Source organism: Macaca thibetana, chromosome 10, assembly GCF_024542745.1.
Source record: "Macaca thibetana thibetana isolate TM-01 chromosome 10, ASM2454274v1, whole genome shotgun sequence".
NCBI classification, from domain to species: domain Eukaryota; kingdom Metazoa; phylum Chordata; class Mammalia; order Primates; family Cercopithecidae; genus Macaca; species Macaca thibetana.
In genome coordinates, this window is record NC_065587.1 from 40,848,792 (window position 1) to 40,871,336 (window position 22,545).

The 22,545-nt window shown below is 42.5% G+C and overlaps 2 protein-coding genes across 2 annotated transcripts in view; both read left to right on the forward strand.

Moving 5' to 3' along the window:
- The window catches only part of ATP5F1E (ATP synthase F1 subunit epsilon), a 558,621-nt gene that overhangs the window by 531,864 nt on the left and 4,212 nt on the right, over positions 1–22,545 (forward strand). The window lies entirely within an intron of this gene.
- Positions 12,240–22,329, forward strand: PRELID3B (PRELI domain containing 3B). The gene is made up of 6 exons (XM_050745566.1): positions 12,240–12,450; positions 16,855–17,023; positions 18,200–18,289; positions 18,719–18,789; positions 18,906–19,008; positions 20,352–22,329. The coding sequence occupies exons 1-6, from the start codon at positions 12,419–12,421 to the stop codon at positions 20,469–20,471; spliced, it is 585 nt and encodes a 194-aa protein (XP_050601523.1). The 5' UTR covers positions 12,240–12,418; the 3' UTR covers positions 20,472–22,329.

The following is a 22,545-nucleotide window of genomic DNA, read 5'->3' on the forward strand; positions in this document are numbered from 1 at the left end:
ACAATTCTGTGACTTAGATCTTGGTCCAAATTTCTGAATTTCCTTAGAGTAAATTCCTTCATTGAGAATCACAAGGGCAAACAGGAATGTTTAAGACTCTTCATAGATATTGCTAAATTGTTCTCCAGAAAGATTGTGCCAACTGATACTTTGAATCGAAGTGTTTGAAAGTTCCTACCTCACTTCATATTCACCAGCTTTGAATAAGAGCTATATTTTCATTTGCTAAGTTGATCAGCCAAAAATGGTATATGGTTTTAATGGGCATTTATTTGATCACCAAAGCAGTGGAACATTTTTTCTCATTAATCACTTGCATTTTTTCTACCAATTGTCTGTTCATGGTATTTTCATTTTCTAAAGGGTTTTAGTGGGTTTCTAATGGTTATATGAGGATATGTGTGTGTGTGTGTATATATATATGTGTGTGTGTGTGTGTGTGTATATATATATATATATATATATATATTTTTTTTTTTTTTTTTTTTTTAGATGGAGTCTCATTCTGTCACCCAGGCTGGAGTGCAATGACATGATCTGGGTTCACTGCAACCTCTGCCTCCCAGGTTTGAGCAATTCCCTTGCCTCAGTCTCCCGAGTAGCTGGGATTACAGGCTCATGCCACCATGCCTGGCTGATTTTTTTATTTTATTAGAGACGGGGTTTCACCATGTTGGCCAGGCTTGTCTTGAACTCCTGACTTCAAGTGATCCCCTTGGCCTCCCAAAGTGCTAGGATTACAGGCGTGAGCCTCTGCACCCAGCCTGTATTTTAAGAAAATTAACTCTTAATCCATTATATTTGTAGTAAATATTTTCATACTGTATTTTCCTTTTAATGTTTTTGATGTTTTCTAGATATGTGGCTCTGTCCCACCTAGGCAATTGAAGCTGTATGAATAACTAGATTTTTAGTATTTCTCTCTTTAGGTAATCTCTGATTGATTTAGATGTATAGCCTGAGATAATCCTACTTTCTGTCTTTTCCAAATACTTAACTGGCTGTTCCAGCACCGTTTATTTACTAAACTATCCTTTCCCCTTGGATTTGAAATGCCCATTTAAAGTACATGCTAAAGTGTCATACATATTAAGGTTGATTTTAAGGGTATCCATTTCTTTCTACCCATTTTTGCTCAGCTCAACACTATTTTAGCTACTATAGCTACCTAATATGTTGTACTGTCTGGTAGATTGAATTCCCCTCTTTACCTTTTCAAAACTTTCCTGGCCATCCTCACCTCTTTGTCCTTCCAAATAAACATTAGGATTACTCTATCAGGTTCCAAAAGTGTCCTATTGAGATTTCAACTGGAATTTCATTCAACTAATTTAGGAAGAATTGACAGTATCAAAACACTGAATCTTCCTGTTCAGAAGCATGGTATATCATCTGTTATTCAAGTTTCCTGTTATGTTCTTCTGAAAAAATTTAAGATTCTCTTCATTTAGATCCTATACATCTCTTGTTAGGTTTCTTGCTAGATATTTCATATTTTTAGGTCTTTTTTTTTTTTTTTTTTTTTTTTTTTTTTTTTGAGAGAGAGTCTCACTCAGTTGCCCAGGCTGGAGCTCAATGACACAATCTTGGCTCACTGCAACCTCTGCCTCCTGGGTTCAGGCGATTCTGCTGCCTCAGCCTCCCAAGTAGCTGGGATTACAGGCATGCACCACAATGCCTGGCTAATTTTTGTACTTTTAGTAGAGATGGGGTTTCAGCATGTTAGACAGGCAGGTCTTGAATGCCTGACCTCAAGTGATCCACTCACCTCAGCCTCCCAAAATACTGGTATTACAGGTGTGACCACTGCACGTGGCCTTGAGTTATTTTTGATAGAGTTTTTCTATTATTGTTTATACATTATCACTGCTGGTTTGAAAGAAAGGTGCTGATTTTTGCATTTTTCAGTTAAGTTTGATTAACATTTTAGATTTTGATATTAATTTTTCCAATAAATCACAATTACCCAAAGTAGAATTTTAATAAATATATAACCAATGCTATGTGCTGATTAATCTTGTTAAAAATGTAAATACCTGAATGTATTTTTGCTGAAGTACCAGTTGGCTGATGTAAATGACTAAAGCTATTTGAGGACTGAAGCTTGTTTGGAATTGTATTCAATACATTTGAAGAAATGAGAAACCGTTGAAACTGCTTCTTAAGGTAGGCTTTTTCTACATTATTACTCTGAACGGAGAAGTGAGCAAAGGAAAAAGACTAGAGATGTAGATTATGGTCTTAACTCACTGGATTCCAAAGACTGTCAACATATGCGTTCTAGTGCCTCTGTTTCCCCATCTGGCAGGTGTCTGAAGTGTTTGGAAAAAAGGTCTATGTGAATTTAAGATTCCTTTATGATCTATCAGCCTGCAAGTACTCAGAAAGATTTTCGTCATTGTTTAACATCACACACAATCCACAAAAGGGGGTGTTTTCTGTTCGAACTTCTGCCTCACTTTGCAGTCCCTCCTCTTAAGAAAATGTCCTACTTTCCTCTCTTCCCCAGTGGTTTCAGTGCACGCATTTGGCAAATATTTCTGTGATGAAAAATGGAAGTGGAAGGAGCAGGGTGGATTTTGGTACATTTTGACATTAAATAAACTTGCGGCACACAAGTAAAGCAATATGCAAGGGCTGCCTGGTTGCTTTCTAATCAATCATTCGGGCACTTTTTCTAATAGGACCATGCACTGACTAACGACATATGGCTTAGCATTTTTTTTCTCAGCCTAAGGCCCAAGCAAACAGCTGTTGTCTTAAATGAAGGCAGTTCGGGCTGCGGGCACCTGCCTCCCTCCAGACCTGCTCTGCACAGCCAGCTGGGGAACAACTGCTGCTTCTAGGTCCCCTGGTCTCCCTAGACATGGCTTTGGGAGCCATAGAGCTGACAGGGGCACTGCCCAGATTTGGGCACCTGCTGATTCTCTCCCTATACCCTTATGTTCTTACTGGATTGGGACCTTCATGTTATGCCTCACAAGATGCAAATTCTGGTAAATGTCAGGGCTCATAAACTGTGCAGACTATATATTGTTGACCCCCATTGATGATAAATAAGGCATGGTGTTACCTAACACTAGGACTTGGCTTGCTTTCTGTTGATGCCTTTATTCACTCAACAGATGCTTATTGAGCTGTTACTATGTGCCTGGCATTGTGGATATACCTGTGAATGAGACAGACCATCTGTTTGCCTCTTTCTGTCCATGTGCTGTTTCTTACCAGAACTGAGAACATCACAACCTGAGATTCTTGCAGACCCTTCGATCCTGCTTGGTTTGCCTCATAGTCTAGAATGCTTCAGTTTACTTTACACTTGGTGGGAAAAAAAAAAACCTTTCGGAAAATTTTTGACGTCATTTTGGAGCATCTAAATATGAAGAGGACTGCCTTTTCTCAGAGGACATGCATGCATAAAGCTGGAAAGGACACATTTCTTTGTTTTAGTTTGTTTGGGAGGAGGATACAAGAATGAGAATACAATGAGAACAGAAGCTGAAATCTCTATCATCTCTTCCTAAAAGTTATTCAACATGGGCCAGACGCGGTGGCTCATGTCTGTAATCCCAGCACTTTGGGAGGCTGAGGCAGGCAGATCACCTGAGGTCAGGAGTTCGAGACCAGCCTGGCCAACATGATGAAACCCTGTCTCTACTAAAAAACTACAAAAAGTAACCTGTCGTGGTGGTGGGTGCCTGTAATTTCCAGCTACTCGGGAGGCTGAGGCAGGAGAATTGCTTGAACCTGGGAGATGGAGGTTGCAGTGAACCCAGATTGCACCACTGCACTCCAGCCTGGGTGACAAGAGCGAGACTCTGTCTCAAAAAAAAAAAGTTATCCAACGTGACTCAGTTGTGCAAATGCTGTGCCTGCACATGGCTAGAGAGGCTAGCCATCCCATATCCGGGTTTCCATCTTGGATGCTAATAATCTGGCTTAGTCTTTCGTTCATTGAAATGACAGAGTCAACTAGTTTGAGTGCATGACAACAGGACAAGCAATGACCTCCCGGGTGAGTAGAAGGGGGATTACTTCCTGGCCCACAGGTACCTGTTGTCTGGTACTTGTTGACCCTTGGAGCTTCAGAAGAGACCCACTGAATATATTACTCTTGGGGCCATACTCAATACCTTCCACCTACAATGTTAGGCTCCTCACTCTACTCCAGGGTATCATGCTATCCTTCTGCACTGGGGGTTCAGAGTCCTGATGCTGAAACAATAAATGTTTTGTTTTTTTGTTTGTTTTGTTTTGTTTTGAGACGGAGTCTGGCTCTGTCGCCCAGGCTGGAGTGCAGTGGCCGGATCTCAGCTCACTGCAAGCTCTGCCTCCCGGGTTTACGCCATTCTCCTGCCTCAGCCTCCTGAGTAGCTGGGACTACAGGCGCCCGCCACCTCACCCGGCTAGTTTTTTGTATTTTTTTAGTAGAGACGGGGTTTCACTGGGTTAGCCAGGATGGTCTCGATCTCCTGACTTCGTGATCCGCCCGTCTCGGCCTCAATAAATGTTTTTTAAAAGGGCCAGCTCCGTCCCCACAAGAGTTATAATTTTATAAAAGTCAGACAAACAACCGACTTTCCTTCTACTCTTCCACCCTTTTCTGCTTGATTTAATGTAATTTTTAAAATGTACATAAAATGTCACACTTCTGCAGAATGGACTTCTCAGAAAGACCATGAAAAAGCAAAACGCTGACTCCATCCCAAATTCCAGGAATAGAATCCAGCAAGTATCTATTACACATCCACTTATGTTCGGAACATTGTGATACACTCACCTTCTTCCAGAATGAACGGGGGTAACCTGGCAGGTCCCACTTGGATGAACAGCTGTGCTTTGTTTGTTGCAGTCTGAACCTGGGAGCCAAGGGAAGCCCATTGCCTAAGCTGTATATTGATGTGGTATCACCTTTAACACCCCATACCATGATCTAGTGATGAGAGAATAAGGCTAGGAATTGGATGGGAGAGGCACTAGCGTCTCTTCGCCTCCATTTTGCATCTGTAAAACTGGAATAATCGTCCTGCTCTCTCTTCCTTTTCTTTTTTTTGAAACCGGGTCTCACTCTGTCTCCAAGGCTACAATGGTGTAATCATGGCTCACTGCAGCCTCAACCTCCTGGGCTTAAACAATAGCAAGGTGATGAAAACCGCCAAGCTCCCTGACAAGAGCCAGGCTCTGTCCCCTTCGGTAAACTTAATTATGCGGTTCACAAAGAGGATGAATCTTGGCACATGAGAGAGGATTGTTCCCCTTCCCCCTTCATGATGTGAAAGGCGTGCAGTGGACGCGTGGGGTTGGCCATGGTCAGCAAGCAGCAGGTCTCTGTCTGGTGACTGCAAATAAAAAATGCCCTGCATAATGGCCGGGCATGGTGGCTCACACCTGTCATCCCAGCACTTTGGGAGGCCGAGGCAGGTGGATCACCCGAGGTCAGGAGTTCAAAACCAGCCTGGCCAACACAGTGAAACCCCATCTCTACTAAAAATACAAAAATTAGCCAGGTGTGGTGGTGGGCGCCTGTAATCCCAGCTACTTGAGAGGCCGAGACAGGAGAATCGCTTGAACCCAGGAGGCAGAGGTTGCAGTGAACCCACATTGCACCACTGCCCTCCAGCCTGGGCAACAGAGTAAGACTCCGTCTCAAAAATAAATAAATTAAATTACATTAAATTATGATAGTAAGTTTATATATATATACACACACATATCCATATGCATATATTTAGTGATATATATTATGATAGATATTTATATGAGATAGACATATACACATATGTTAGATTAAAATTATAACTCTATCAAATTGTTATCACATAGAATGAACCAAGTGCTGGTTTCTGCAATGATTTTCCTCACCAAACTGGAAAATAGCACACAAAATATGTTTGAATTTCACAACTCAGTTGCAGAGATGGACATCTTTGCAGAAATATTCAAGGACTCAAATATTTTTCCCAAGAGTCTTTTCCAGCTTTTAGCCATTCATATCATTTTCTTTGTGAACCATCCCTTGCCAATTTCCTCTGCTCAACTGTTAACTGCTTTAATTCTACACAAAGTCATCTATCGTGGGTTAGTGTATAATGAAGGAATTCTTGAATATCATTCTCATCAACTTGATGGAATTCTGCATCTTCTCCAAGAGTTTTGGTTTCACTTTCCAACCACTTGTGGTACATTTTTAGCCTTGGACAATCAGTGAGAGACTAACCAGCAAACACATAGGCTCAAGAGATGAGGATCTATGCTGGTGCTTTCATAAGGCACCAAGTTCATATGTACAGATTTGGTTCAGTGGCAAATATTTTCTTGTTATGATGATTCTTGCTTCACTGCGTGGCCACATTTATAGTAAGGACTGAAACCACGAAGAGGTTGATAAGGAGCCATGCTCCCACCCCCATCCTTCCAACACAGAAGTCATCACTTTGTACTTTAAATTGCAGTGTGGACACACACACAACACTTCCACAGTGATGTGTCATAACGAGGGCTATATCAAATGCAAACAGGAGCACAGAAGCCGAAACAAGGCACTGTGCTTAGCTAGTGGGGAGAGGCGTATCTGCGAGGCACTTGGAAAGCAGAGTATTTGCACAGAATATCAAGATATGAGTAAGACTCTCCAGGGCAAGTCAGAGGAAACTGCATTCTGGGTGAAGATAACACCATATGCAAAGTTCAAGGGTGTGGAAGTGCATGACCTGTAAGGATAGGGAGAGATTTATGTGGCTGTGGGTTCAGCTGAGTTGGAGAATGGAAGGACAAAACATCAAAGCCAGACAGGTAGACCGGGACAGAGATAAGAGCCTGTTAGATGAACCTCAGGGTTTCAACACTGACATTGTCAACATTTGGGGCCAGATCCCTCTTTGTTGGGGCGGGGAATCACTTGCCATCTTGTGCATTGTAGGATGTTTAGCAGCATCCCTGGCCTCTACTCACAGATGCCAGTGGCACCCGCACCACCAGTTGGGACAACCGAGCATGTCTCCAGACAGTGCCAATGTCCCCTGGGGAATATTGTCCCTGGGGAAATTGTCACCTGCTGCTGTAGTGTGATGGGGATGACCTAGAATAGATGATCAGTGGTTATTTGTACAATGACTAAATGAAGGGAGCACAGACGAAAAGACTGGAAAGGAGAAGGGACACATTATCTTGGCCAGGCATGGTGGCATGCATCTGTAGTCCCAGCTACTCGGGAAGCTGAGGCAGGAGGATCAATTTAGCCCAGGAGGTCAAAGCTACAGTAAGCCGTAATCATGCTACTGCACTCCAGCCTGGGCAACAGAGCGAAGCTCTGTCTCTAAAATAAAAATGTAAAAACAAGGCCAGGCATGGTGGCTCATGCCTGTAATCCTAGTACTTTGGGAGGCCAAGGTAGGTGGATCACTTGAGGTCAGGAGTTCGAGACCAGCCTGGCCAACATGGTGAAACCCCACCTCCACTAGAAATACAAAAATTAGCTGGTGTGGTGGTGCACGCCTGTAATCTCAGCTACTCAAGAGGCTGAGGCAGGGGAATTGTTTGCACCTAGGAGGAGGAGGTTGCAGTGAGCCAAGATCAGGCCACTGCACTCCAGCCTGGGAGACAGAGCAAGACTCTGTTGAAAGAAAGGAAGAAAGAAAGAAAGAGAACAAGAGAGGAAGGAAGGAAAGAAGGAAGAGAAGGAAGGAGGGAAGAAGGGAGGGAGGGAAGGAAAGAGAGAAAAATTCTCAGAGTTAAGGAGATATGCAGAAAGGATTCATGAGAATACAAAGAGAAGACGACAGTTGAAGGAGTTCACAGTTAATTTAGAGATAAAGGTCACTGCTGAGAGATTCGGAGGAAAAGGTGGCTTGGAGTTTGAGGAGAATGGATGAGAGTCCAAAAAGCACCTGGGAAGTTTGGAAGTCAGCACCAAAGTGAGACATGCCCACTTTGGGAGGAGATGAGAAGGTGTTAGGAAGCCCATGGGGCTCACTGCCTTATTTTAAGAGTCATGTATTTAGCATTTATCAGGGTAAAAATACTGGTTTTCTATTGAAAAAAGTTATATAAAGTTTCCTTTCAAGTGTATTTGTAAGGAAGCTGATTCTGACAAAAACACACTATTTTTCCTACTACTGGACTGTCAACACAGATACACTCCGACATCAGATGTGTAGGGGTTCTCTCCACCAACCACACAATTCTCTAGCAGCCATTACAATTCCGACACCATCTACCTGGAGATGGTATCAAAAGGAGATTGTTATGAATAATCAAAGGGATCACTATAATTCAGGAAATCCCAAGGGTTTTAGGAGCTCTGTGACAAGAACTGGGGACAAAGACCAAGTACGTTTCTTCTTAGACCACAGTGATATAAAAAAATCAAGTAGTAATGGTGTGGCAGGCCAGGCCTCACTAATGCAGGCCTCCATAACAACTGTTTCCATGCTGACTGAGTGGTTAAATGTGAAAAGCCAAAAGAGCCAGTGTCCTTATACGAGGGCTGGAATGTCACAAAAGCCTACCAAGTTTTGCCTAGGCCTTTCCTGGGCCTTGAAGTATGACAAGATGGCAAAGGAATTCTTAACAGAACCTGCTTAGGATTAAACAAGTTTTACTAGGGGTCTGAAGAAACTCCCCAGGCCTCCACAGACAAGTTTACTGGGGGTCTGAAGGAACTCCCCAAACCTCCATGATTTAGCAGGAGACATGATAAGGGTAATCATCCCAGCACCTGGACCCATTTAGATTAAGTAAATTTACTGAGGCTCCAGAGGAAAGGCTTCAGGACTCAGATCTTAGTTATAGATTAGAAGAAGTTAATCACTTATGTCTTTAGATGAATGCACACTTACACGTAGACATACAGCATACACTTACACATAGACATACAGCTTGGAAGATACACACCTACACATAGACATACAGCTTGGAAGATACACACCTACACATAGACATACAGCTTGGAAGATACACACTTACACATAGACATACAGCTTGGAAGATACACACCTACACATAGACATACGGCTTGGAAGATACACACCTACACATAGACATACGGCTTGGAAGATACACACTTACACATAGACATACGGCTTGGAAGATACACACTTACACATAGACATACGGCTTGGAAGATATACACTTACACATAGACATACGGCTTGGAAGATATACACTTACACATAGACATACAGCTTGGAAGATACACACTTACACATAGACATACAGCTTGGAAGATATATAAGCTCTGGAAAACTTTGTAATTTTGAGTTGGTCTGGTGATAATTTCCAGGCCTTCTCCCTGTAACCGGTTCTCTCCCAGTTCATCTGAATTTTGTTATTGGGCCTTGAGAATAAGCAGCCCGACTCTCGATTTGGTCTGAGAACAATGGGACAGGTGGAAAGAAGATAGGGCAACAACTGTAAAGATGGTGTGCGAGTGAGGGGAATTTGGAAATAACAGTAGCTGAGGCCCAGCCAACGATGGAGTGCTTCTCCTGCCAGGCCTGTCTCTGGAACCGGCTAATGTGGGGCCGCTCATGTCAGTACAGCCATCTGTCTCTTGCTATGCCAATCCCTGATCCCAGCCTCTTAGCCAATCCTCTTCTGCCCACCACCTTCCATAAGGACCCAGAGGATGCACTTCAAAGTTCTGGGTCTCTTGGCTGTGAACACCCAACCCTCCTTTTAAATATCCTCCAGTTGATTCTTGCCGGGCATGGTGGCTCATGCCTATAATCCCAGCACTTTGGGAGGCCGAGGCAGGCAGATCACTTGAGGTCAGGAGTTCAAGACCAGCCTGGTCAACATAGTGAAACCCCATCTCTACTAAAAATACAAAAATCAGCTGGGTGTGGTGGCATGCGCCTGTAATCCCAGCTACTCCAGAGGCTGAGGCAGGAGAATCACTTGAACCTAGGAGGCAGAGGTTGCAGTGAGCCAAGATCATGCCATTGCACTCCAGCCTGGGCCTGGGTGACAGAGTGAGACTCTGTCTAAAAAATAAATGAATAAATAAATAAATATCCTCTAGTTGATTCTCGACGTGTGTTTTGGTTTTGGTTCCTGGCCAGTTGTAAAGTTCCTTGTGGGTAAGAGTCATATCTTCATTCTCATCCCAGACACGGAGCTCAGCAAGATCCCAACAGGAGATCCCAACAGGAAGGGTGTGGAGATATGTGTCATCCCTGGGGCAAGGGCCATAACTACTAGTCACCTAGTTAATTTCAAATAAAATTAATGACCTGTTGTTAATGACTTCTCTGTTTCTGTGAGAGGCACTGACAAGTAATACAGGGCTTAGGTATCTAAAAACCATTAATTTGCTTCCTCTGTGTCTCCTAAGAGAGTCTCCGAGAGATAATCATTATGAAAGTCTTGCCCTCCAAATCCAAGTAAGAGGTGGTATTATTCCCACCATGAGGAGACACACAGAGAAGACACTTGGGTCCTGGATCTCCATCTTTCCATGCCCCATCCTATCACTCTAGATCTAGTAAGTAAAATTAGACTGATGTAGTGTGTGTGTTGCGGGCAGAGGAGATAGGTGTCATTTAATTTTCATGACTAAAACACAGAAATTTTGAACTTGAGGGCAGAATAATGTTCTCTAAATTAAACAGAACAGGAATGCTGAACGGTGAACAGCCTCATGGAACTCCAGGAATAGCAGGGACAGGCTGTTCTGTGCTGATGGTTCCTGAACCAGTGTTTTTAACACCCAGCGTCGTTAACTTTGCATCTTAGTCAAGGCTGAGGTACTCTCAGCAGCCCTTAAAGCATTACCTCCCCAAGAAATCACTCTTAAGTACTGTAGGTTTAAAAAAAGAAAATCGCAGGTACCACAAATTGCACTTAGCAACTACCCAACCATATTATTTCCTTCCTGTCTAATATAATTTTTGTTTTCCTGTATAAAGGACTTATGCTATTTTGAAAAATTATCCTCCCTTCTAAATTAACCTGGCTTTTTATTTGTTTTTAGCAATCAAACAAGCTAAGAACGAGAATGAGGTGGTCCTTCTAACTAGCTTCTAAGTAACTAGATGTAAAGATTTTCCTCCATAACCTTCATTTAAAATGGCAAATTGTTCTGTTAGGAGGTAGACGGCTGTGGAGAGTGGGGGAGAGCAGGGTGGGAAGTCGTATTCTGAGAGGTAAACCAGGCAGTTTGTCCCCTGGACAAGGCTCATCTCTGAATGAAACCACATGCCACCTCCTCCTGGCCTAGCACTTCTTAGTCATTCTTTCATCCATTGATGCAACAAATAATTGTTATGTAGGAAGGGGGAAATCATTGAACAAGTCTGGCAAGAGCCTCGCCCTCAGGGGCTTACAGTCTAGCGGAAGTTACAACGAATAAACTAGATGACTCCATTAATTCATTCATCCCACAAATAGCTATTGATTTTTTTCATTTTTCAATAAATAATCATTTAGCCGTGACTATATGAGACACTGAGAATTATTTTTGAGCAAGACCGGCAAGATTCTTGCCTTCAAGTATTCAGTTCGATTGGGAATTATAACAAATAAATTAACAAGATGACGTCAGAGGGGTAAGTGCTATAGAAAATGCAACATGATATTGTGATGAAGCACAGCAACGAGGTGAGAAACGGTGACGAGGGAAGTCTCTCCGGGAGGCACATCTCAACTCAGATCCATCCTATGCACCTAGGGCAAGGTGTGCCCGGCCAGGAAGCTTTTCCACCCGACCCCTGGCACCGTGCTTCCGGACTTTACCCCTCGTTGGGGTATTATTCATGGGCATGTCTGATGTTAGCTTCTCCGCGTCCCGCCTTATTTATCCCCTCCGAGGGCTGCAAGCTCCTGGAGGGCAGGTGGGACGGGCACAGCTGGTCGGCTGGCTGGCTGGTGGATTTGGGACAACAGCCGGGGCTGACCCAGGAGGTGGCAGCAACTCTTCTATGGGGCACCAGGAAATTCTGCACAAGTGACCACCACAAGGAACATCCATGTCAGCAGGCTGACCGCATGCGTCCACACGCCTCGAAATGCCAGGCGAGGATATGCTGGGCCAGAAGAACAAGGAAGGCCAGGCGGGCGCCCAGGCACCTCCTGGACCTGACCCAACTCTGCCCAGAGGTCAAGGCTCCCGCCCCACCCGCCGCGCCTGCGCAGCACAGCGCCCGCGCCGGCCCCCGAAGCTGCCGTCTGCGGCACTGCGCCGGCGCCATGCGCCGGCGCTAAGGGGTGGGGTTTCCTTGCGCTGCGCGCAAGGCTGGGGCAAAACCCGGGCCGGGATAGGGCGTAGGGCCGCGCGTCGGGACGTCCCTCGCGTCGGGCCCGACAGCGCCTGCGCACTGCGCCGCCGGCTGGAGTACTGGGGGCGGGGCAGGGGCCGATGTAGCCTCTGTGCCTCGTTGTCCCCTGGCGCTACCCGGACATCGCTCAGGGTGCCGGCATCATGAAGATCTGGACTTCGGAGCACGTCTTTGAGTAAGTTTGGGGAGCGGGGGCGGCTCCGTGGAGGGCTGGCACGCTGGCCCTGGAGTCGAGGCGAGGCAGAGGCGGCCCGCAGGAGGCTTCTAGGCGTCGGGCCTAGCAAGGGGAGCGAACCCAGAAGTCTGCGGGCCCTGGCGACATGGAGGGCAGGCCAAGGTCACGACCCCGAGGCTCCCTAGCCGAGGAGACGGCTCCGACCTCCAGACCCAGGCAGACCTGCGACCGGGAGGGTGACGGGGGCCACTTCCAGGCTGTCCTCTACCATGAGGTAGCCTCGGGCCGGCGGCCTCCTGAGGTCCTGGGGGCGTCGCGGAGCACGAGGCCCTTGACAGCACTCAGGGTTGCCACATCCCGCCCTGCGAAACCCCTTTGGGACGTGGACCCGAGGATCCCAAAAGGGAGGTGTTGGTTTTCTCCAGAGTGTACTTTCCCTGGCCGCCTTTTGGGTGGAGTTTCTACCTCCGAATGTGAATTTCGGGTGAACTCTGGCCACCAGGATGTGAAACCTTTTCACAACTCGTTCATCTACGCAGCAGAGCCTTGGATTTGGAATTCAAGGTCTAGCTCTGGCTGCAATAAGCGTGTGACCCTGGGTTACCCATTTTTATCTGAGAGATGGAAAAGGACGGTCGTCAGGGACCACCCGTGTTAGATCCCTTTGAGGCCACGTTCAGGAACATCTTTTTGGATAATGTGAAATGTTTACTAACGAAAATAGGCCTTGAACCAGTTGGATGTGGAGAGTTAAATTCTCTTCCAGGTCCCTGATTCCATTTACAAAACAGCCACAAATTTAAGCAGCGAAATCCCTTTTTTCCCGAGTTACTTGCTCTGTTCCGCTGATCTTAATGTCGTTGCCACACCGTTTTAATTAGTATAACCTTGTAAATAAATATACTACAAAGCCATTTATGTTTTTAAAAGTGTCTCTGAAGGCATCTGTTACTTTTTATTTCTTTTTTGAGGCAGAGTCTCTCTCTGTTGCCCAGGCTGGAGTGCAGTGGCGTGATCTTGGCTCACTGCAACCTCCGTCTCCAGTGTTCAAACGATTCTCCTGCCTTGGCCTCCCAAGTAGCTGGGATTACAGGCTCCCACCACCACGTCCGGCTAATTTTTGTATTTTTAGTAGAGATGGGAGTTTCACCATGTTCATCAGGTTGGTCTCGAACTCCTGACCTCAAGTGATCCACCCGCCTCGGCCTCCCAAAGTGCCGGGATTACAGGTGTGGGCCACTGTGCCCAGCCTCTGAAGGCAACTTTTAACACGTTGTCAGCATTTGTACTTAGTGGGACACATCCTAGGGCCTGCTGTATCCTGCAAAGTATAGAATATTGGAATCAGAAGGAAGCTTTCTTTTCTCCCTACTGTTTACAGTCTTTCTGGGAGGAAAAAGACCCAAGATTTGTAGTCATTGAGATGTTCATTAACCTGGTCACATTCATCACTAATCCATTTCAGCTCTGAGGATGTTTAATTTCAGTCCTCTTCTAGGTTTGCATGCTTCAGAAGTTCTTGGCACTGAGTATCCCTAGAACTTTCTTCTCCCATATCTTCCCTAACTTTTCTTCCTGGCTCATCCTTCCCTGTACACTCTTTCTGCCTTTGTCTTCAGTACTTCCTGTCTTTTCCCATTCAGTGTAAATGTTCAGTAAGATTCTGTTGGCCTTCCTGTGTTGGATTTCACCTGTGGTATTAATTGCTTTTTTTTTTTTTTTTTTTTTTTTTTGTCCTGGGAGAAGCAGCCCTGATCCGTGCTTTCTCCCCACATAATCTGAGCTGTTTGGTCAAAGTCCCAAATGATAGGTATACATTTATGGCACCCAGGGTCTGTACTTTGAGCTCCAGCCTCTCTCGAGCTTCGCTTTTCATTTTCAGGTGCCTGTTAGGCATCGCTACCCTCCTGTCCCACAGGCCCTTCAAACTCAACCTATCTGAAATTGAAGTCATCATCTCCCCTCACAAATCTGAGTGTTGTTTCTGATCTTTAGGATGTTACTCTCTAACAATATCTAAGTCATCATTCTACATCTTTTTTTTTTTTTTTTTTTTTGAGAGGGAGTCTCGCTCAGTCACCCAGGCTGGAGTGCAGAGGCGCGATCTCAGCTCACTGCAAGCTGCGCCTCTGGGGTTCACGCCATTCTCCTGCCTCAGCCTCCCAAGTAGCTGGGATTACAGGCGCCCGCCACCACGCCCGGCTAATTTTTTGCATTTTTAGTAGAGATGGGGTTTCACTGTGTTAGTCAGGATGGTCTCAATCTCCTAACCTTGTGATCTGCCCACCTTGGCTCCCAAAGTGCTGGGATTACAGGCGTGAGCCACCATGCCCGGCCATCATTCTACATCTTATCTGTCTTTGATTTTCCAACACTTTTCTTCTGAGGCCTGTAGTTGGTATCCAAGTGAAGTCATTCATTGATTCCTTCAACATACAGAGATGCCCAGTATGTGTCAGGCACTGTTCTTTGGATTGATTACATTTTAATAAGTAAATCAAGACATCGATGCTGCCCCAGTGGAGTTGATAATGTCCTCACCTCGTTTCAAAGGTGAAGAAGTTGGACAGGTCAGTGAGCCATAGCCAGGTCCTGATTGTACTTTGGTGTGGTCTTTGAATGTCTTCCATTGTGAGATCTTTCCCACGTAATTATGTTAATACAGCTCAGATTAATTGCTGGAACATTCCTAATCATAGTAAGTATTGTTTGTAATGTTTGAACTGGTTATGGTTCATAAAGCAATCTTGAGCCAAGCTAAGTCAACATCAGCGGTTTCAAGTTGGTTCAGAAAGGAGAGATGGACTAAATTACAAATAATGCATAACCACCCTGAAGTCATGCGATTATTAATTTTTTAGAGAGGGTTGGAGGAAGAGATAAGGGCATGGAAGCCAGTTAACCATGGTATATGACTGGATGGAGACCTGGGGAGGGTTCATCTGATTTTCATTTTAGAGAGTTGCCTTGGTAAGAATCAGAGTGCTTGGCCTATGTGCTTCTATTTGTGGGGACTCTTCAGATTGATGAAGCAACACTGCTTATATACCTGCATTGATTGCTGGATAAGGCTGGAGACTAAAGACAGAATGAGGTTCATTGGTACAATATTGTAGAGAAAAGAAGATTATAATGAAAACATTAAAAATGATGTCACTGGTTATCCAGGGTTCTGGGAAATCAATGGAGTTGAGATTTTCCTTTTGTTGACAAGATATAGTTGTCAGTCTGAGTTCTCTAAAAAGTTGGAATAATGTCTACTTGTTTCACTTTTAGAAAAATAGAAAGTAATGCTGTGTGGCTTATCAGTCATTGCAGCTTGAAACATCATCCCCAGATCTTGTCTTTTTCCTTTAAATGAAGATGAGAGCACAGATAAGTAGTATAGAAGGCATTAGAATCAGACTGCAGGTGGACTAAATCACCTTTAATACTGATCGTACTTAATAAGGGGTCCTTTTGAAAATGATATTTTTTTAGCCAGGCGTGGCGGTGGGCGCCTGTAGTCCCAGCTACTCGGGAGGCTGAGGCAGGAGAAAATGACATTTTTTGTACAAGTGTCTTATTCACAGAAGTTGTGACGTGAACAAAGGTGCGTCACATTTTGAATCACCCAAACACATGTGCTTTTTCAAGAAAATAAAGATCCTGCAAGTTATCAAGTGATGTGATATTATCACTTCAATACTAGGTGATAAGCAAACGCTTATTATATTAAAAGAGACTATTAGAAAATAGTATATTAGGAGTGCGCCTTAAGGACATTGAGTGACCTTTTCAAAACAGAAATCAGAAATACTCCTTTGAGAAAAACAATAGATAAAGATTGACTGGAGAAGCCACTGTTATTTATTACATTAAAATGAAGAGAAAGTTCAATAATGAAATCAATGCTTTGGATCTTTTTGTGATCCCTGTAAGAATTTATAGTGCTCATACATTCTTTTACTTTTTTTTACTTCCTTATAAACTGATAGAATTGGGGTCAGAAAAAATAATAAATGGCATAATCATACTTTTGGCTATTTGTTTCAGAACATAATTTTTAAATACATTTTCATGAATCACTGGTTCTTCCTAGAAACAATTTACATGTGAAAGTGGATAATGATAGGCAGGAAAGATGGTTTGAGAAACTATACCGTAATGCTTTGTAGGCTGCTTTGATCTTTATAGATAGGAGTTTTATTACATAGCCTGTATTGTGGAAAAATACTGAAGCCTGTTAAAAATGTAGATCAGGTTCCCATAATCATCAGTGTTTCAGAAGGTAATTTTTCCTAGATAAACTCATTAAACTTAGGTTGGAATGAATGATTTGATAGATTATAAAAATTGTTTAACTCATATGCATATTTTTAAATGTTTGATTGTTTTGTTTTGTTTTTTGGTTCACATCGGCAGCCACCCATGGGAAACTGTTACAACAGCTGCAATGCAGAAATACCCAAACCCTATGAACCCAAGTGTGGTTGGAGTTGATGTGTTGGACAGACATATAGATCCCTCTGGAAAGTTGCACAGCCACAGACTTCTCAGCACAGAGTGGGGACTGCCTTCCATTGTGAAGTCTGTAAGTGTGTCTTTATTCCTGGAGAAATGTGACTGCTGTTGAGAAGTTTTCTAAACCGCATTATACTTTCAAATAGGTTGTGGGAGCCTATTCTGAATGTCATTTTTCTGCATCCGTTCAAGTTGTATTATAATAAACTTGAATTATGAGCGTATAATGAATTGGAAATATTATTACAGTCTTCATGAAGGCACCCGATAAAATTTTCTTAAGGAAGCCAGCTAATGCTGTGTAATCTGAAAGGAGTTATATTCTGCTTTTTCTGCTTTTGCCAGCAACTTGAGACCAATACTAAGATTTGGCAGTAATGGTCTGGTCATAATTGTTAGGTGACAGTTCTGTGGTCAGTGGTGGGTTATGTACCTTAAGGAGTATGTTCTCGGACTTGTTATTGCCACATTTGTTCCAAGGTCTGGAATTCCTTCCTGTACATTTAGAAAATTCTATTCCCTTAAGAATGAACAGGCTTTAGTGAGCAGATTTTACCAGGAAGAAACTAGAATGCCAGTTTACCATAATGTGAGAAAACTGGTATAATAAGTGGATCCAGGTTTCTTTAGAGGGTCTTTTTATGGAGAGTAGGTTCACCAAGAAAACTAAAGTACACGTTTTCAATAGGAATGTACTTACTGCCTCCTTTATGCAAACCATAGTGCAGACACAGAAATGAGCAGAGTTGGGGGTGGGCTTAGGGTCATAGCACAGGGAGTGACAGTGGACACTGATGTGTGATCCTCCATCGTGAGAAAGCTGTTTTTCTGTCTGAAGAATGAAGCTGAGGTGCCCCCTCCCTTGGGCTGTTCTAGGACGATGCTGATAGATGCCTTTGAGTTCTCCTTTTTCTAGCTGCCATGTTGCCCCAAACCTGATTTCCATATTTCAGCCTCAGCGCTCCACTGTCGCACTGCGGCAGATTCAGGGTGGTGCCTCACGTTGCAGGCATTCTCAGTGGGCTGGTTTCTAATTGCCCCTGGGAAAAGTTTTTGTGTCTGGCAGTCTCCTCTCATCCATGATATGTGAGTAGGCCTCCTTTCTGACCTTTGTTTCCTCTCGTTTTTAGGAAGCAGATTTTTGGTTCAAAATATTGTAATACATTTTTTCCTTCAAATAAAATATTGGTACACTTGGTAAGAAATTCTTCCTCCTCTGATTCCTAATTCTGAATGTTTTACTTAGCTTATTGGTGCAGCAAGAACGAAAACATATGTGCAAGAACATTCTGTAGTTGATCCTGTAGAGAAAACAATGGAACTTAAATCTACTAATGTAAGTCTTGGCTTCCTTTTGTTTCATTTCTAACTATCTGGCTGAGTTCTTTGTCTCTCTCCTAGTTGCCATAGAAGTGAGTGCATGTTCATGGTGTGGTTCAGAGAATCCCTGCTTATGTGCTGGCCTGACTTGGCCCTGGGTGTCACTTCCAAACTTCCTGCTCTCATGATCCTGCCTATCTCTAAGGGGATGGCACTCAATAAAATGAGTTTGGGATTATGTGTATTATCATTATTATACTTTATTTCCTCAACTTTACTTTTTAAATAAAAAGTAGACAGTGAATAGTTTATGCAATAATAGCAGCGGTTTGTTTGTTGTTTTATATGTTTAGTAAGATTTTGGCTTGTGTGTTGATTTTGGCAACATTTTGAATCTTCAGTTCCAAAATGATTTGACCTTTTTTTTTTTTTTTTCATTCTGTAGATTTCATTTACAAACATGGTTTCAGTAGATGAGAGACTTATATACAAACCACATCCTCAGGATCCAGACAAGTGAGTAAAAAATATTTTAACAAATGTATTGTAAAGGGTGTTTAAGTTTTTTTAATCAAGTTTTTTGAAAATGAAAGCTGGATCATCTGAATCTGTATGAATATGTTTTGTTCCAGAACTGTTTTGACTCAAGAAGCCATAATCACTGTGAAAGGCGTTAGCCTCAGCAGTTACCTTGAAGGACTGATGGCAAGTACGATATCCTCAAACGCTAGTAAAGTAAGTGAGGCTGCTTCTTGGTTATTATCCCTGGTTCGTTTCGTGGGAATGGAATGGGGTGCTGACTGCACATGTGTCCTTGTAAGCCAACCCTTGCCAGTTCTACCATAGGAAACTGCAGCACGTTGGACAGTTACTTACCAAGGCTCTGGGTTCACATCCAAGCTCTAACTTTTAGCCTTTTAACCTTGGGCAATTAAGTTAACCTTTCTATGCCTCAGTTTCCTGTTTTTGAAGTGGAGATTACCCATTTTACAGGGTTTGCATGGAGTAAATGAGATAACATATGGAAAGTGTGTAGCCTGGGGCCCAGCACTCAGGAAGTACTCAATGATGTGTAGCTGTGTGTCATTTAAAGCACTGTTTCTCAACCTTTTTCACTATTGTCTCCCCCCAGCTCGTTTGAGACATATTTTCCCTAATTGCCACCTCCATTAAGTTATGTAACATATACATATGTGTGGACTTTATACATAAAAGAGGGAAATTTTTTCCATCCCCCCCAAGAACCAATTTTTGCTTATTGAGAATGCATGATCTAAAACAGTAAGTTTAGAGAAAGATGCCTAATGCACTGTTGCATAACACATGGTTAATGTAGTTATCAGGAGATACTCATGGATGCCTTCTCTGTGCCATGCAGAGTGCTAGGCTAGACAGGGGATACAGCAGGGAGCAAAATAAATGTGGTCCCTGCCCTCGTGGAACTAAGAGGCAGGTGAAATTAATCACACAGCATTTCATTAGGAAAGAAAAGGTACAGAAAGGTATGAGAGTGCTTAATGAGTGTTCAGTAACTGATGTTTCTGCTGAGCGCCAAATGGGGGCAGGTGGATTGCGAGCGGTATGCCAAGAAAAGTGTTCTAGGTGGAGGAGCTGCGTGTGCAAAGGCCCTGGAACAGGAAGTGGGGAGTGCTCTTTCTGTTTTTCAAGGAACTGCATAGAACACTAGGAGAGAAGGGGTGAGGAGGGAGTTGAGGACCAGATCCCTTGTACAGGATTTTGGTTTACAATATAAAGAAAAGGGATTTGACCTTCTTGTCCCCCTGAAAAGGGGACCACTATAATCATGAAACAAATAAGACATTCTGTCATTGTAGATTCATTTGAGAACATCTTTTGCATACAAAATAAAAGTCAGTTTATGGATCAAGCCAGTTGTTCAAGGCATTTGATGTTTGCTAAATAACATTAGAAAAGAAAAAGCCAGGACAAAAATGATCTGTCATCCTGAGATTGAGTTAAACTTGTCATACTCCTTGTTACTTCCTGGTGTGTCATTAGTTCGATATATGCCTTTGCTCTCACTCAGTAACAATAAATGTATTGGATTTTTGTTTAAGGGCCGAGAAGCAATGGAATGGGTAATACATAAATTAAATGCTGAGATTGAAGAACTGACAGCCTCAGCAAGAGGAACCATAAGGACTCCAATGGCGGCAGCAGCGTTTGCAGAGAAGTGATCATGACAGTTGGTAGACAACATCGGGTACTCCAGGTCTCTCCAAGCTGACTATATATTTATTTGTTATTTAAAAAATACAACTATATTTTGGGGTTTTGTTTTTTGTTTTTTTATAAGTAGGTGTAAGGCTATGTGACTTGATCTAAACAGATGCAGGGCCTCTAAATAAAAGGGATCATCTGAAATTAATGTTGTTTGAAATTACTATCTTGATTTTGAGGGTTCCAATATTTCTGTGAAAACTGAACAAGAACTTCTTGGAAACTGGTATTGATATTCAATCTCCTTAAGGTAGAATTTTCAAGCTTTTCATACATTGGAACTCCACCTGACTTTGGACCAACCCCAGAACAGAGCAGAGCCACCTCCTATAGACACCCATTGCCCTGCTGCTGTACACTTCAACAGCTTGCACAAGGGAGCTCACTTAAAAGGAGAAATTGTGTAGTTGTAAAATATTTTTTGTGTAAAATACCTTACTCTGCTATAAACCACCATTAAAAACCAGTGTTTTGATTTGGTACTTAAATATTTTTGTAGTGAAAAATTATTACTGAAGTAACATGACTCCAACAAAAGTATGGTTTCATTATAAAAGAGTACTGTATTGATTTGCCAAAGTTTTGTGACTTAGTAAAGGTATTAACTTCCTTGGATTTGTACTTTGTGATTTAGTATGCTGTGTCGTGGGCTGGTTATGTTAACCGAAAAAAATAAAGTAATTACCTGAGTTTTGCAGCGCTCTAACTTAAACAGAAGAACAGCTGTTCACATCTTTTAGCATTTCACATTTGCCTAACTTAAAAATTGCCATGTGTCAAAATCATGGTTTTGTAATTGCTAAGGCATATGTCAGGTTATTTGAATATAATTACTTTTTGAAGTAATTGTGACCACAAAACATCTTTTTTACATGAAGGAGCTGTACATCATTTCAAATTACTCAAATGATGTCTTGCTCTGAGGCATAAACCCCAGGTACTTAGTGTTTTTAATAATATGGTGCCACTGCAGGATTTGGGGGTGGTGGGGAAGAACAAGGATTATGGTAGGGGGAGGCTTGGCCTGAAACTAACCACTACGTGAATTGCACTGCAGGTTTTACTTATGGGAATTCCTTATTTGGGATGTCAGGAGGGCAGCTGCAAACTGAAAAACAATCTAGTAAATGTACTTTGTTTTATATATTGTAGCAGGCAATTAACCACTAAATAATAGCTTTGACATTTGCAATTGTTGCATAGAGTATTTTTGTTAGAAGATGATTAGCTCTTGCCTTTATTTTCCAGTTCTTAGTGTGATAAACTTCTAGTCATGTTTTCTATCAAAGAGACCAGTTAATATATGTACATAAACCACAGAAATAGTATAACAAACTATTTTTAAATTATCGTTTTCCTACTTAAACATTGTTTAGCTTAAGACTTCTTAGGACATTTGTAAAAGCAGGTTAAATTTAATAAGGTTTCTGATTGTTTTTTTGTAACCAGAGATAGTTTTTACAAGTGAAATAACATTTCAGCTAAATAAAATATCGCTAAATAATTGATACTTGATGAAAATCTGCTTTGTATAATTTCTGCAAATTATCCTTGTTCTGAAAAAGGTATAATGACCTAATGATAGAGATTTTTAAATCCTTATCCTTTGATTTTTTTTAAACTCTGACCTAATGATAAAACTCTATAAATTTTCATTTTCCAGTGCAGTTAAACATAAATGCACAACAAGCAAATGAATTTAAGAGAACTAAACTGGAATAAGTGTTCATAAATGAAACCCTTGGACTATTTAATACTAAAGTTGATATGTGGATTAAGAAAAACTTTTGTTAATAAAAACTTTCTTTTAAGTGATGTTTTTCCTGATTATAATTTCTTTTTAGTAATTAAAGGTGAAGGGCAAAGGCTTCTTTTCTTTATGACAGAAACACTTTAATTCCTAGACTGTGAGCCTTCACTGCGTTGGGTTAGAGCTTCTATCACAGGCACTGAGATGAGCATTTTCCCGGCCCCGTGGCAGCTCCCCTGTGCCTCCAGTGAGTTTTCCACACATTTTTCTTCCCATCCATT

Bases quoted from the DNA above. Each gene is read 5' to 3' on its own strand.
- PRELID3B (XM_050745566.1), top strand. From the start codon at position 12,419: ATGAAGATCTGGACTTCGGAGCACGTCTTTGA. The intron at 18,790-18,905 runs GTGAGTAAAAAA...GTTTTGTTCCAG, and splicing joins CATCCTCAGGATCCAGACAA to AACTGTTTTGACTCAAGAAG. The intron at 19,009-20,351 runs GTAAGTGAGGCT...TTTTTGTTTAAG, and splicing joins TATCCTCAAACGCTAGTAAA to GGCCGAGAAGCAATGGAATG.